We start from the raw sequence: 15,944 nt of genomic DNA, 5'->3' as shown, positions 1-15,944 counted from the left end.
CAAATCAAATCCACGACAGACTGTTTCTGGTCTTTCCTGTTTGTTTTTTATATATTTTTTTTAAAAATTACAATAAAAAAAAACAACTTTCTTCGTTACGTCTACCTGTTATGTGCGCGTGTATACGTATATAATATATATATATTAAAAAATTCTGCAGGAAAACAGGTTTTGATTCCTCTTTTTTTGGGGGTGAGGGAGAAAAATACTCTTCAATCTCCTTTGAAATCAATCCTCAAACCTCGGAATTAAGTTTTTTCTCTCCCCCCCACCACCTTTTTTTAAAAAAAAATTATGCTCCTTTTTATGTTAATAACAGATGAAAAACCCTTTAAAAAGTTTAGACCTCTCTCTCTCTCTGTCTGTGTCTCTGTCTCTCTCTGTGTCTGTGTCTCTCACTCTGTGTCTCTGTCTGTCTGTGTCCCTCTCTCTTGACTTGGGTTTTGCTCAGTGCTTCTCACTTTGTTTGTTCATTTTTTTCCGCCCCCACTATAAATAAATAAATAAAACATTTAAAAGTAGTTTGTTGTTTTTTTTTCCTTCTTATTAGTGTTATTATTTGTTTCCTTCCAAATGAAACTTTTGCGGTGTTTTTCTGAGTTTTTTTTCCCCTCTATAATATATAACACACGTATATATGTATATATATATTTATATATGACGTGAGATAGAGATGATATATATGATAGATACTGTGTATCCGTGAGTGAGTGAGTGAGTGGCTACTGCTGGTGATGTCCGCTCCACACTCACTCTCACCCACTGTGGGCTCTGCTGCTGTCTGTGGGGCCAGGAGACAGAGGAAGAACCTCTCCCCCCAGCAGCTGTTTTATACCGGGGGCAATGAACCCATCGCCGTCATTTCCTGAGCAGCCGGAAAAAAATCAGAGCGAGAAAAAGAGAAAGAGAAAGAGAGACTGCAAATAAAATCCAAAATGATAGAGTCAGCCAACAGTCACTGCCACCTGCAGGAACCAGAGCATCAAACTCTTCCCCCCCACCCCCAACACACGCAACTGAGCAAACGATCACGCCGCCGGCATCCACGGAAATGATAATTATTATTGCAACCAAAGGCTTGCCCGAGTTTCCTCGCTCCGAGCCGTAGCCGGGGGAAGAGGTTGACAGAGAGAGCGAGCGAGACTCCGGGCAGGTCAGGTCAGGTCAGGGCGAAACCTCGGGAAAGTTCCCTTACTACACACACACACACACACACCTGATAATAATCCCTCCAAAACAATAATAAATTGGTTATTTTCAATCCGCGGCTGTTTGTGGGGACGCTGCGGTGCGCAATCGGCCGCCGCGTTTCGCCCACAAATATGCGGTCAATTCGCTTTACAGCGTATTCTGGGAAGCGCTTTGAGACGGCGAGAAAAGCGCTAAATCAGATTCACGGATTATTATATTATAGCAATATTATTATTGCTGTCGGTCGGTTCAGCGGGATCGCTTTCCGGGTGTCGCAATCCTCTCGAAATCTTTTAAGTAAATGATAATGATTCGTTCGGTCGCTCGATCCACGGCTGTTTGTGGGGACGCTGCTGTGCAGGTTCGGTTGCCGCGTTTCATCCCACGAATTATACGGTCAATTCACTTTACGATCCACTCAGTGAAGCGCTTTGAGACCTTGCGAAGGCATTATAAGACTCTGCGTCAAATGCAAGATTATTATTGGCAAAAATCCCTGCATCTGATGGCGCGGTTGAGACATCTCAAAGCGCTCGCTTCGCAGGGTATACTGTGTATTTTGTGGGCGAAATAATATTGTACCGATAATAATTATCCTTGCATTTACGACAGCGGCTTTATCATGTCGTCGAGACGTCTCACAGCGCTTCACAGGACATATTGTAAATTGTAGAAGCTGTCATCTGTTTTCTGACAGCTTCTATCTAATAAAGATCATTTGACGGTCCGCCCTTACCACGAGGGGTTAGCGTTTCTCTCTTTTTAGTTGCAACACCACTCTGTGTCGTCGAGACGTCTCAAAGCGCTTTACTGTAAAGCCATCTGTGCTCATCGTGTGTGTGTATATCAAACGCACGTGTTATTATATTATATGTACTCATATAATATATTATATGTATTGGATGTACTCAAATAATTATAGCCTCTGTGAAGGACCAGACTTTTGAGACACATATTGTTAACAGCATTAGAGTTCAAAAGTTGAGTATAGATTGAGAATCGGTTAATCACATATATATATAGTAACACACTACATTTCATATGGAGCGAGACGAATGTTAAAAGACCTCCTCTTCCTCCTACACACTTTGCGTGAACCACTTTAAGTGCTGGTTATTTGATCAGGTTATCAATACCACAGCAGGCCTGAGCAAGCATATGTATCGCATGCTTTTGGGAGCAAATGGTGAGGCTATATATAGCGACCGAAAGCATCCAATATTAGATCACAAGAACACAACGGTAAAGTTCACTAGAAAACTGAAGCGATGGAAATCTACAGCAGAACCGCATAAAAGGTCGATCACCATCTCAGAGGGAACGAAAAATTTATATTTTCAAGTCTAACCCTTCAAAAGAGCAAGCTTTATTTGGGATTGCGTTAGCAGAATTGTACAATGGGAGTTCCCGGGGATTGAGGTAAGGTCGACTTGGGAGCCCACAGCATTAAGGTTGATAAGCAATTACGAACTACTCACAATGGCAATGTGAAAATAGATCGTACAGATTTATTTTGAAGGACATTGGTAAGAAACTCTTTACAACCGTGCTACAGTGTGCGAACCAAATCCTGCCCTTGCGGTTTGGTGTGCACTATCACAACCTACCACACGATGGCCAAGTTGTTGGTCACTTTTGACCAGGGCAGTCTCGGTGCAGAGTTGAGAACAGACCTGGGGCAGGGAGGAGGGAAGAGATAGTGGCAGAGGATGGCAATGTTGGCGAGCTATGGGAAAGCCAATCAAGTGTAAGTCTGGCCATAGGGGTTAAAGGTCCAACGGGTATTCCCATCATCGGGTCGCACCTTAAGACCTTCCTTTTTGACCATGCCTACGGCTCGTTGTCGTACTCCACCACTCTCAAGCGCTCTGGGACACTACCCTGCGTGAGGGGCGCTGTGTAAATGATAGTTGTTATTGTTAACATCTGGAGGTTTCACACCAGCTCAGCGAGAAGCATACAGGAAGACACAATCAGTGCCTTCAACTAGCCCAAGGGGTTAAACGCATCGAGTGTGGTGACAGATGTTCAATAGGGTGGTCAGACTGTCCTGTTCCTGGAGTAGATACGTTTCTAATTGGTGCTTCCTGTTAAATGTCATCGATTCTTCTCACAAGTAAGAACCAAACTTCCAGAAAGAACAAAATGAATGGGCAAAAGGCCAGAAGATAAAAGATTGAAAACTCCTCCTCCCATTCATCTCAACGGCCTTTCCTTACCCCTTCGCAAGTCTCTTTGTGCACGTCTCAGGCACAATTCAATGAACGTTCACATACAATCAAGGAATGCTCATTTCATATAGCTCTGGACATTTCTGAACTCATTTCTGTGATGTTGGGATCAGCGTTGCAATGCTGGGATATCAGCTGAAATGGATGGCAACTTTGTTTTTACAAAATCACGGTAATCAGCCACTTTATTTTCCAACAAAAATCGCCCTCAACAAGTATAATCAATGTGACACAGCATTTCACAAGTCTACAGTCCTTTCATCAGCGACATTGAGGTACAGTATGACAGCTGTAGTTTTATTTGGTTTATGCACAGAAGAAAATTAAGAATTAGAAAAATCTTCACATACAGTAAAATAAAATGTTCTGAGATTCCAATGTTTTGACGACTTGTACAGAATCTACATTTGATCTCTCTCTTTGCTGGAAGAAACTCCCTTCTCTCTTTTGACCCCTTTCCCTCCCGAAACACACAGCATCAGTTTAGCACGATCAAGTCAATTCACCCCTTATTAACATTTGCAGCATTTACTCTTAATTCAAACTGGCAATGCTTCATTAAGGAAAATGTAGGAAACAAAGTTGTGAATGTGTGCATGTGGTTGTATTTGTTTTAAGCGGTTACAAGTTTGATTTTGATCATAGTCACACACATTACTGTGTGCGTGTCTCAATTTCATTGGAATCTGAAAGATAGCAGTTGTTCCTATTAGATTATGGATACAGTCACTCTTTAACAATCAGAAGTAGATGTCAGTAAACAAATCAACACAATCTACTGACTTGGTTGATGACCGAAAGTGAACAAGCATTTCAATCCCTGGAAATGTTTTAAATTTGGTGACCCTCTAGAGACAGCTTTGAGAAAAAGAAACCTAGTTACTGTTCTCAGTAGTAATGACAGTTATATTGACAAAACAGGATGCATTTCACACATTAACCTTTCTGTTTCAGTAGATCCATGTTGCCTGTTGCAAAAGGAAGTTTTCCCCACAAACTAGACTTCTCAGATCAAGCCACACGTATCACACAACAGAAAATTTTCCATTCACAAATTCAAAACTTTTTTTGTTATAAAAAAACTCCAAGGCTATAAATATTTCACTGTACGGGGCAATGGCAACACGATATCAGAAAACTGTTGCAGATGAGAGGCTGGCTTTCAGACGGCAGATTCCCTGAAGAGTATCCATGATAACCATAAAAAATAATAATTTGGTCACTCAATCCACAACTATTTGTGGGAACGCTGCTGTACGTAACTGGTTGCCATGTTTCTCCCACAAAATATACAGTAAATTCACTTGACAGTATATTCTAATGCGCTTTGGGACGTCTAGACGATGTGATAAGCCACTATATCAAATGTAAAGATTATTATTATAACCACTTTCTGGATGAATGAACAGGTAATTTCAATAGGAAAGAATTTTTTTATCAAAAAGGGTTCTTAAGTAAGAACTTGATATTCCCATTATCAATTACTCAATGCCGTCTTTAAAAGTAGGAATGGAGGTTTGCAATTGATCTTCAAAAGGCAAATCAACAGCAAACCTTCCCCCCCCCACCCCTCAGCCACCTTAGCTTTGGGAAGTAATAGTGAATGAAACACTCACCACCAGCCCCAACCACGCCGATAAAAAAACGCGTCATCCCTCTAACCTTTCAAGTCAGAAACTAACTCATGCTCAAACATTTTATCTTCCAAAGCTACAAACACTCATCCCTATTAGCAGTGTAATAACCATTATTTCACTAGTCCTTTGGGGGTACAGACTGCATTCTTCTGATTGACAGTCAAATAGATACCTTATGAAACACTTAAAGCAAAATAATTCCCCGGAGTTCTCAGTGAAGTCTTACCTTGCTGGGCAGGTTTAAAGAATCCCACTTTAAAACAGTCAGCTAAATTGGATTAATAGTACTGCAAATGGCTGTCAGGCCGGTGAATCCTTATTCTTGTACAATAGATGGGAAAACACAACAGCAACAATCAATTTTCTTTTTTATATAAAAAAAGGAAACCTATGGAACCTATGTACAGGTCAGAGCGAGAGCCAGAAGATGAATAAGGCCTCAATGCAGACAGTCTATCTGATGCATTTAATAAATGCTACTGTCCGTTGATGAACGGGAAGACCATCAGCTCACAGCTCATCCTTGCCCAAATCGTCAAGATCCACATCGCTGAGATCAATCTCCTCTTCAACCGGGAGCTAGGATTGAAAAGAATCAAGAGATTGGATCGTTACTTTAAATAGATCGCATCTATAAACAATATTTCCCTTTTAAATGTTGTCAAACGTGGGATGTACCTTTTGTGGGATAGGAAGATGATAGCAGGCCATTAGGCATGGCTTGTGAGGGCCACCAGCTTCCTATCCGAGCCAAGCCATTTCCCAGTAATTGAAGAAATCTACATGTCAAATAGGTTGGTGTCATTCACTCACCTGACCATCTTTGCCATCCCATTGCTCTGCCGAGTAGATTTTGGGAAATGCTGCTCCTTTAACAGGAGAGGTAGAACCTCGCCCAACTGACAGTTCCCTATAACAACAAAGATTTACTTACCAACATGGAACAGGTGGGATAAATGGCCTGTTTTCCGTGCCGTACAATTTATGTGCTTTATTTATTCAGCAACACATTAATGTGCAAAAAAATTACGAAATTTCACCCATTAAGAAAATTATTGCCCAGCCACCGGCAATGATGCAAATCAAACTTTCTGCGTGACGTCCATTTTATTAAAAGAAACACTTAAAATCTCTTTACAATGCAGCTAAATTAGCGCATTGTCAATGGAAATTTGTCAATAAATTGCCCATACTCCAGTGTCATTGTGGACTGATTACCTGAGGAATTCATTGATGCCTTGTTCACTGAACGAGCCTTTGAGCAGAGCATATTTCATCTTCCTGGCATTAACTGCAGCCATGGCAGGGTATCCAAACCCACCGATTCCCAAAGCATCTTCAAGTGGCCCCTGAGCACCTGCTTCTGTCCATAACCAACTAACAAAAACAGATAGACAGCAATCACTCAATAAAGAGAACATAAATAGGAGAAAGCAATAGTAAATAAAAATATGAACACTAGTATAAAGATTCCAACCATTTGGTACATTTATGAACAGACGAGTGGCAAGAATTGCTAAATGGAGCAGCACAACAACAACTTGCATTTATATAGCGCTCTTCATGCAGGGTAGCAACCGGGGGCGCTTGTGTCAGTGCGTTCACAGATTTCCTCAACATCTTCTAAATATTTAGACCTGGACAGCATTTTCAATGTTTAATAACCATTCACACATCCTCTGGGTCTCAGACGCATCCCACTATTACCTTTTGCTTTGTACCGTCAACACCTCTGATCTCACCATCTCTTGTCCTCCACCTAATTTTTCCTTTGTCTTTCTTTCCTCACCCCCTTCTGTGTTTGTCCTTATAAACTCTTCCCTTCCAATATCCCCCAGTTCTGACAAAAAGTCATTGACCTGAAACGTTAACTCGCTTTCCTCTCTCCATAGATGCTGACTGACCCACTGAGTGTTCCCAGTAACCTCTGTTCTATTTTAGAATTTTAATGTAATCGGTTTCTTACCCCCAGAATTTCTTCTTGTATTTGTTGGCCATAGCCTTCATGACGTCCAGATAGTCGTTTCTCCCAGAAGCGCCTGGTAAACAGATGAACATGTTAAATGCAAATACAAAACAGCTCTTCTGACACCTGCATATGCAAACATTGCTGTAGCTCTTAACGTTCATTTTTTAAACCAATAAGTTGAATTCATTTCAGTGTGATTATTTGCATTTTAAGCAGCAAGGTGTCCAAGTCTCTTCAATAACTCAATGGGTAAAGACATAGCTTACTGCAGCAGTAGACCATAGGGTTGATTCTAGATTATTAAATAGATCTCCTCCAGTGAAAGGGGATGTTGGTGGGGTGGGGGGTGTCACAGCAACTAATTTCAGGGTCACTGAGAATACAGCGGAGACAAAGACACAACTAACACTCAATAGGAATCCGGATCCACTGAAAAATAACAAAACAATTCAAAGGGTCAGGTTGTTATAATGCGCTTCAATAAAACAACCACTGCACAGCAGCTCACTGCAGGCTGAATCCCTGAAACCCACCTGTGTCGAGAATGTGTGGCAGGACAGCAATGATGCACAGCTGATGGTCATCACATGTCTTTTTTAGGACATCTTCATTAACAATCTACGCATTTTAAAAAAAGGAGACACATCATAATCAAACACAAATTCAATCTCAATGCTTTGGTCTGGCAAACAGTATGCCAATTGATAGCGATTTCTTAAAGCTCGACAGTACACTTGTTAACCCGCTCGCTTCACAAGAATTTGTAGCTTTGTTGTCCACTCTTTACCTCAGACAGTTCTGGAGGAGGTGCGTTTTCAGAAAACAGTTCAATGGCACGAGCAACGATGTCACTCTTTGACCTCCCGCCGTCATAGTCAATAGGAGTGTCTTCATCCTTATGGAAGATTTTAATGGTGGGATACCCACGAATCTAACGGAAACAAGCAGGACAGGAAATTTCAGACAGTAACAGACATTTGCTGCTCTTCAAGGCATTGAAGAATCCTGATTTCACATTTCACCCACAAAATATAGCCACTACTCATGTAAATTAGAGATAGTCAACTCCTGTGTAGAATAGGCTCCAACTTGGTCATCCTGGATGTAAACTGTCACAGTAATGCTGCATTTGAACACTACAAAGTCGCATGCCATTTGTACATTAGCTAATTGGCAACCAAATCTGCTGATGCCATAAAGACTATCCGTATCAAACTTAGTTACAGGTAGCGTTGGACTGGCCTGTATTACACAGCGCTTAAACCCTCTGCTTACCCCATAACGGCTGGCCACTGCTTGATTAACTGTGGCATCGAGTGCTCCCAATTTCACTTTGCCACCCGTGTGTTCTTTGATCTCTGTGGCTGCAGCAGCCCACTCAGGCTCCAACCTTTGAAGATAAAAATGAACATGTATAGCTCAGCCTAGTCAACAGGACGTAACAACAACAACTTGAATTTCTACAGCGCCCTTCACGCAGGGAAGTGTCCCGGACATAGGCTCTTGTAAGAAAACAACAGATTCACTTCAGACTTTTTCAAATAAACAGCATGATGTAGATTCCCAGCTTTGCCTTTATGAAACGTCAATGTATTTGTTTGCTTTTGGTAAATAGTATTTGAGATATTAAATTCTTCAATACTCAAGCTTAGCAGCTGTATTCATTATTGCATCAATAAGACATTCCGTCCCTCAGTAACTACAGAATGGTTTAAAATGACACGTACCTCTTACAGTGTCCACACCATGGGGCAAAGAACTCCACCAGCCAGATGTCACTGCTGCCAATTACATTCTCATCAAAATTATCATCGGTCAACTCAACAACATCTTTTTTACCAGATTCACCACTCTGTAATCAGAGGACAACATAGTGTTAACAATAACATGCATTTATATAGCGCCCTTTATACAGCTTACAACATAGCAGTAATACACGAACCAAGAGTTGAAACAAAATACTAGTTGCTGGGAATTCAGAAGCAAGTTTGCCCCCCCCCCCACCTCCCCTCGACACCCTCAAAGTTAGGCATATCAGTGCAGACACTACTCACATCCAAATATTGTATTGGATATGAAGGAGTTGTCATTTTGTCACAACCGAAAGCCCTGGAGTGGTTCTGAAACACGTTACCTGTTTGCCAGAAGAATATGAACTGCTCTTGCCCCCAAGTCGGTCCCGGACTATTGTACGTAAAGTGTTCAGGGCTGAATCGGTGATTCCTTGGGCTGATCTGGCACCTGTCAATCAATCACAATTAATCAGCATCAAAGACAAGCATTATTATAGCAATTATATACCTTCCCATACTTTATTAAACGCCATAATTTACAAGCTTTAAAAATTACTTTATAACTAATGTTAAATTTCCCCATTGATAAACTAGATTATATTCTTGCTACAGCACGTCAAGTTTTCTATGGTAATTCAATAATACAATGCTAAATATCAAATGAACTTTACCTAACTTGAGGCAGGGGAAGCCTGGATTAACTAGATTGCTGACAATTGAGGCACAACTCATTTCAGTTCCATAACTAACTTGGACGGAGAGCGAGAGAAAGTCAGAGAAAACAGAAAGATATAAAGAGGAGCTATCAGTTCATGACTTTGATGAATTTGGGAGGTTCTCTTGTACCTCAGTTATCTTTCCCTGCATGTGACAAAGGTATCACTAACTGTACCTCCACCTTACGCTATTTTAAATGTTACGTCCATCCGCATTAGGTCTCCAAAAATTACATTTGAGATTCTATGAAAGAGTAAATCCATATTAATTTTCAATTTTAATTTCTATTGTAAATAGTAGACAAGTTGTATTGCTTGAAGCAGTACAAAATACTGGATGAACAGATGGTGCTCAGCATCTATCGTTGATATTGAATGGTGATGAAGCATTCACACGAGCAAAGGCAGCCATTTCTCACTTCACGCCAGCTCTTACCATTATAATCTTCAGGCTTGTTTTTATTTAATCCAAACAACTTGATAGTTGGGAATCCCTGAACACCGTACTGGCCACCAAGAGACTGATGTGCATCTGCATTAACCGCCCCCAGCTTTACTATTCCCTGCAACATTATAAGAGCGAGTCAAAATGAATAATTCACACTTTCATCTTTGAACCATCTATCTTAAATGGATTGAATCCCAGGCCTTAAAGTACACATCAACACAGTATAATCTAGCACTAATCAAGTTCGTTGAATTAAGATCAATTATAGTTAGTTACACTTGAAAAATAGTTATTTCATTTCACTCTGGGCAGTGATTTTACCAAATGAGAGATAGGTTTAAGAACCAAAATATTGTAGAATACTGCACAAGACTTGGTCATTATCACATTTAATTAATGGTGATACAACCTTCAATGCTGTTGCAGCTTTCTTCCACTCTGGCTCCAAACTCTGACAGTGTCCGCACCTGAAAGAAGAAAAACTTTTTTTTAAAAAAAGAAACACGAAGATTGTACAGACAGAACATCAGCTGGCTCAGTACACATAAAGAGTTAAACCGATGGAACACAGCAACACAAGCTTCAAGTACATTTAGAATAGTAATTGGTGAGTTACTGAAAATGCCAGTCTTATTTTCACACATTGTACTAAACCCAAGCTGAAAAGTTTGCATTGAAAAATTGTATTTGTGCATTATCCATAAAAGTCATAATAAAACTTTCTGATCGTAGGAGGGGTGATTTATTGCACTCATTCCACATTCATCACATCTGTCCAAATTCACACAATTCACAGATGTATAAATTCACAGGACAATCTTATCTTCACTCAACTGACTATATATGCAAAGTAACTTTACAGCTGGATCAATTATCTTTCTGCTGTGAAATCTCAAGGAAACAGGTGTTAGCACTGGTGGGGGTGATACTTTCTCATTTCAGGTCGCTACACTGAGCTAGTTTTTGACCATTTAAAAACAGATAAGTTGCAGCAAAATCCATAGCACCATCTTAGGATGAGCCAAACAGTCACTGCTTGTGGTGTAGTTCAATGTGGGCATCTTCAAGCTACTTTTCTGGAGTGAGAGCATTGTGTACACAACTCACAATATCTACCCTTGGATTTGGCTCGTTAATAGGCACAGGTTTCTACACTTCATATTCAGATTGCTAAGCTATTGTGTTTTTGGACTCACCATGGTGCATAGAACTCCACCAGCCAGAGTTCATGACTGTGAATGACTTCCTTTTGAAAGTTACTCGGGGTCAGTTCCACAACATCGTCACTTGATGAATAGAGAGCACTGACTGAAACAAGCAATGTCCAAAGAAAAACACCTGCAAAAGCAAAACCAGGGGTCAGTCTGGACATTTAGATTCAAATGCAAACCAACAACAGGAAACACATTCACACAGGCTCTCCGACAACAGGGTCTTGTTCAGTGCAGTTCCATCTTGCAAGCCTTAGCAGCTCCCAGGCAGGTTTCTAGTGAACTCCGCTGGAAAACTATGAAGGTATTGATTAAGCTGGGAGGAAAATTGGAATCAGCTATAATGCTCCCACGAATGAATAGCCTACCATGCAGCCATTCAGCCCTTCACAGTCTGCAGCATCTCTGGAAGATCTACTCACCCATTCCCACCCACCAGCCCCCTTTCCTCCATAAAGCTCAATACTTCTCTTTATCAAATATGTGTCCAATTCCCTTTCAAATGTAGGATGAGGAACAGAAAGGAATATGCAATTATACGTTATTAGATGCATTCTAATTCTATAATATATATAATCTACACAATATATATAAAATCTGTATTATATACAATCCATACAAAATCTATACAATACACATATATAATTGATACAATGTAAATATGAAATCTATATATGTAATCTATATAACATATACATAATAATCCATGTATGTCTATATAACATATGTATAATCTGCATAACATATGATGCATGTTATATAGCCTATATAATCTATGCATAGCTAAAATATATATAATCTACAGTCTGTATATAACATATGTACAATCGAAAGATAATCTACATATATCTATATACACACACACATATATATAATTATTATTATATTATTACACACACAGAGACTGACCCACACACAGAGACTGACCCACACACAGAGACATCCAGAGACTGACACAAACATACGTACACACACACACAGAGACTGACCCCCACACACACAGAGACTGACCCCCACACACACAGAGACTGACCCCCACACACACAGAGACTGACCCCCACACACACAGAGACTGACCCACACACACAGAGACTGACCCACACACACAGAGACTGACCCACACACACACACAGAGACTGACACACACACACAGAGACTGACACACACACACACAGAGACTGACACACACACACACAGAGACTGACCCACACACACACAGAGACTGACCCACACACACACAGAGACTGACCCACACACACACAGAGACTGACCCCCACACACACACAGAGACTGACCCCCACACACACACACAGACTGACCCCCACACACACACAGACTGACCCCCACACACACACTGACCCCCACACACACACACAGACTGACCCCCCCACACACACAGAGACTGACCCCCCACACACACAGAGACTGACCCCCCCACACACACAGAGACTGACCCCCCCACACACACACAGACTGACCCCCCCACACACACAGACTGACCCCCACACACACACAGACTGACCCCACACACACACAGACTGACCCCCACACACACACACAGACTGACCCCACACACACACAGACTGACCCCCACACACACACAGACTGACCCCACACACACACAGACTGACCCCCACACACACACAGACTGACCCCCACACACACACAGACTGACCCCCACACACACACAGACTGACCCCCACACACACACACAGACTGACCCCCACACACACACAGACTGACCCCCACACACACACAGACTGACCCCCCCCCACACAGACTGACCCCCACACACACACAGAGACTGACCCCCACACACACACAGAGACTGACCCACACACAGAGACTGACCCACACACACAGACTGACCCACACACACAGAGACTGACCCCCCCCACACAGACTGACCCCCACACACACAGACTAACCCCCCCCCACACAGAGGCCTGTGACAGCTCACCCAGTACGCGGAGCAGCCCCGAGTCTCTCCTCGTCGGCGTCTTCATGGCTTTTATTTACTTATTCCTTCCTTTCCGACGTTTCTATTTTAAAGTATATTGATTTGAATACGAAGAATAAAATTCTCCCTCACAAAAAAAACTTTGCCGAAAGAAAAAAAAAAAAAACCCTCTCCTCTTCCCCTCCGGGAGCTTTGTGGGCGATTATGGTGTGTGTGTGTGTGTGTGTGGGGGGGGGGTCTGTGTCACTGTGTGTGTGTGGGTCTGTGTCCCTCTCCCCCCGCGCGCGCGGGCGACGGTTGACGGTTAAACGACAGCGGCCGCGGCTCGAGCGCCAGGTCCGTCACTGCTCACCTTCCCCCCACACCCCCTCCCACACACATCCCGGTCCGTCCCGCTTTTATCCCCCCCCCGGCACAGCGGCCCCGTGGCCGCCGCTGATTGGTTCCCCCCCTCCGCCCCGCCCCCCGCAGCCATCTCAACCCCAACTGCAGCCACGTGTCAGCCACAGGGCCACACACTGCTCCACTTCCTGTCCTCCTCCCCACCACCTCCTCTCCTCCCCTCCCTCTTCCCCACCACCTCCCTCCCCTCTCCCCCCCACCACCTCCTCTCCCCACCCCCTCCCCACCTCCCCTCTGTTCCCCTCTCCTCTCTCCCCCCCCTCTCCCCCACCCTCCCCACCTCCCCTCTGCCTCTCTCCCCCACCCCCCTCTCTCTCCCCACCCCCTCCCCACCTCCTCTCTGTTCCCCTCTCTCTCTCTCTCCCCCCCTCTCTCTCCCCACCCCCTTCCCACCCCTCTCTGTTCCCCCTCCTCTCTCTCCCCCCCCCCCCCCCCCGCCTCCGAGTACAGAGAAGTGGATCGTTATTTGGGGAGGACAAGTTTTCAGGGCTATGCGGAGAGAGAGTGGGGATTGATTTGGAAAAGCTCTTTTCGAAAGAGCCGGCACAGACACGATGGGCCGTATGGCCTCCTTCTGTGCCGTGTGATTCTCTCTCCCCCTTCGCTCCCCCCACCCACCCACCCACCATCTCCCCGTTCACACCACTTTACAGCACTGTGGAGTGTGGTATATCAAACACAAGTGTGGTTTCCACGCGCTAAATCCGTGACTGTGTGCGGGGACGTCGCTGGGGGCGCAACTCGCTGCTGTATTCTGCCCCACAAAACACGGCCCCCGCACCTTACAGCGCGTCCCGTGAAGCGCGTCGCGGCGTCTCGACGACGTGATCGGACGCTGTGCCGAATGCGAGGATTATTATTTGCGATACACAGGGAGGTGAAGGGGTGGGGCGGGCGGCAGCTCAGCTACACGCACAGTCACTACACGTATCAGTGAATGCGCTGGAGCACCGTTTGGGGAGATTGGGCGTGTTTTTGGTGCTGTTTGTCCAGCGATGTTGGACCGTGCTGCGGATGGGGAAGGTGCCACAGGTACAGACCCGCTTTGTTATTCTGCTGCGGAGAAACGATGCCTTTGGTCGGGCGCCAAATTGTCAAAACAAAATCTGCAATTTAAACCTCTGCCCCAACTTATTTTTTTCCCTTTGAAGACCTTTTCTTACACGGTTTCAAAAGCCCCTAATGTGATAGAGAGAGAGAGAGAGAGAGGAGAGGGGGATAGAAAGAGGGTAGGGGGGGGTGGGGGGTAGAGGGGGTGGGGGGGGGTAGAGGGGGGTGGGGGGAGGGGGGATGGGGGGTAGAGGGGGGGTGGGGGAGGGTAGAGGGGGGGGGGGGAGGGGGGGGGGGGGGGGGGGGGGGGGGGGGTGGGGGGGAGGGTAGAGGGGGGTGGGGGGTAGAGGGGGGATGGGGGGGGGGGGGGTGGGGGGAGGGTAGGGGGGGGGGGGGAGAGGGGGGTGGGGGGGGGGGGGGGGTGGGGGGAGGGTAGTGGGGGGTGGGGGTAGAGGGGAGGATGACGGGGGGGGTGGGGGGGAGGGTAGGGGGGGTGGGGGGTAGAGGGGGGTGACGGGGGGGGTGGGGGGGGGTAGGGGGGGTGGGGGTAGAGGGGGGGGGGGGGGGGGGGGGAGGGTAGGGGGGGGGTGGGGAAGGGGGGTGGGGGGGGGAGGGGGAGGGTAGAGGGGGGGTGGGGGAGAGGGGGTGGGAGGGTAGAGGGGGTGGGGTAGAGGGGGGTGGGGGGGAGGGAGGGAGGGGGGGTGGGGGGTCAGGGGGGTTCCGGGGGATACCCTTCGCTGTGGGAACAACAAAACAGCCGCCGATGTGACGGTTGTGGAGCGACCAATCAGCGGCGGCGCCGGTTACCATTTGCGGGGCTCAGGTACAGAGGGTCACAGACACAGAGGGTCACACACAGAGCCACACACAGAGGGTCACAGACACACACAGAGCCACACTCACACAGAGGGTCACACAGAGGGACACACACACTCACACACAGCGCTGAGGCCGCTCTGACCGCACAGAGAAGGAGAACGAATTAAAACTTCAGAGCAACAATGAGCCCAACACTCGGCCCTGAAACCGGAGCGCACAGAGCGCGGAAAGGAGTCAAAGCCATATTGCTCGGACCCCCGGGGGCCGGGAAAGGGACCAGGTAGGGGGGGGGGAGAGTGGGGGGGGGGGGAGGGTGAGGGGGGGGGAGGAGGGTGAGGGGGGGAATGGGGGGGAGAGAGGGGAGAGGAGGAAAGTCCCGTTGGAAGTGCCACACAGTCCGGGTTCAGGCAGCGCGGCTCCGGCCGCCAAACTGGGTTTAACGTTCCCTATTGAACCCGATGATGGGTTTAATGTTTGTATTAATGTACTCATATATAATATATTATATGTTATTATA

The 15,944-nt window shown here is 45.3% G+C and overlaps 2 protein-coding genes across 5 annotated transcripts in view; one reads left to right on the top strand and one right to left on the bottom strand.

Annotated features, from left to right (window-relative positions):
- Positions 1–3,578: 3,578 nt before the first annotated feature.
- pdia6 (protein disulfide isomerase family A, member 6) lies at positions 3,579–13,538 on the bottom strand. 2 transcript variants are annotated; one of them, XM_042338748.1, is made up of 14 exons: positions 13,509–13,538; positions 13,157–13,238; positions 11,182–11,323; positions 10,395–10,452; positions 9,974–10,100; positions 9,163–9,269; positions 8,756–8,880; positions 8,304–8,418; positions 7,816–7,959; positions 7,562–7,646; positions 7,026–7,098; positions 6,278–6,436; positions 5,873–5,969; positions 3,579–5,638 (listed from the first exon to the last, which is right to left on the bottom strand). In XM_042338748.1, the coding sequence occupies exons 2-14, from the start codon at positions 13,200–13,202 to the stop codon at positions 5,570–5,572; spliced, it is 1,347 nt and encodes a 448-aa protein (XP_042194682.1). In that variant the 5' UTR covers positions 13,203–13,238; positions 13,509–13,538; the 3' UTR covers positions 3,579–5,569. The 2 variants fall into 2 exon arrangements, with proteins under 2 accessions (XP_042194682.1, XP_042194681.1); XM_042338747.1 differs by lacking the exon at positions 13,509–13,538 and having other exon boundaries at positions 13,157–13,337.
- A 1,799-nt stretch (positions 13,539–15,337) lies between these two features.
- The window catches only part of ak2 (adenylate kinase 2), an 11,413-nt gene continuing 10,806 nt past the window's right edge, over positions 15,338–15,944 (top strand). Inside the window, 2 exon segments of one of the 3 annotated variants that reach the window (NM_001293029.1) lie at positions 15,421–15,703; positions 15,706–15,707. In NM_001293029.1, coding sequence (NP_001279958.1) covers positions 15,610–15,703; positions 15,706–15,707 — 96 coding nt within the window. In that variant the 5' untranslated portion in view covers positions 15,421–15,609. 3 annotated transcript variants of the gene reach the window in all.

This window comes from Callorhinchus milii, unplaced genomic scaffold, assembly GCF_018977255.1.
Source record: "Callorhinchus milii isolate IMCB2004 unplaced genomic scaffold, IMCB_Cmil_1.0 Scaffold10, whole genome shotgun sequence".
Classification (NCBI taxonomy): domain Eukaryota; kingdom Metazoa; phylum Chordata; class Chondrichthyes; order Chimaeriformes; family Callorhinchidae; genus Callorhinchus; species Callorhinchus milii.
The sequence above is the reverse complement of the archived record's forward strand: the minus strand, read 5'-3'. Positions and strand labels throughout refer to the sequence as shown.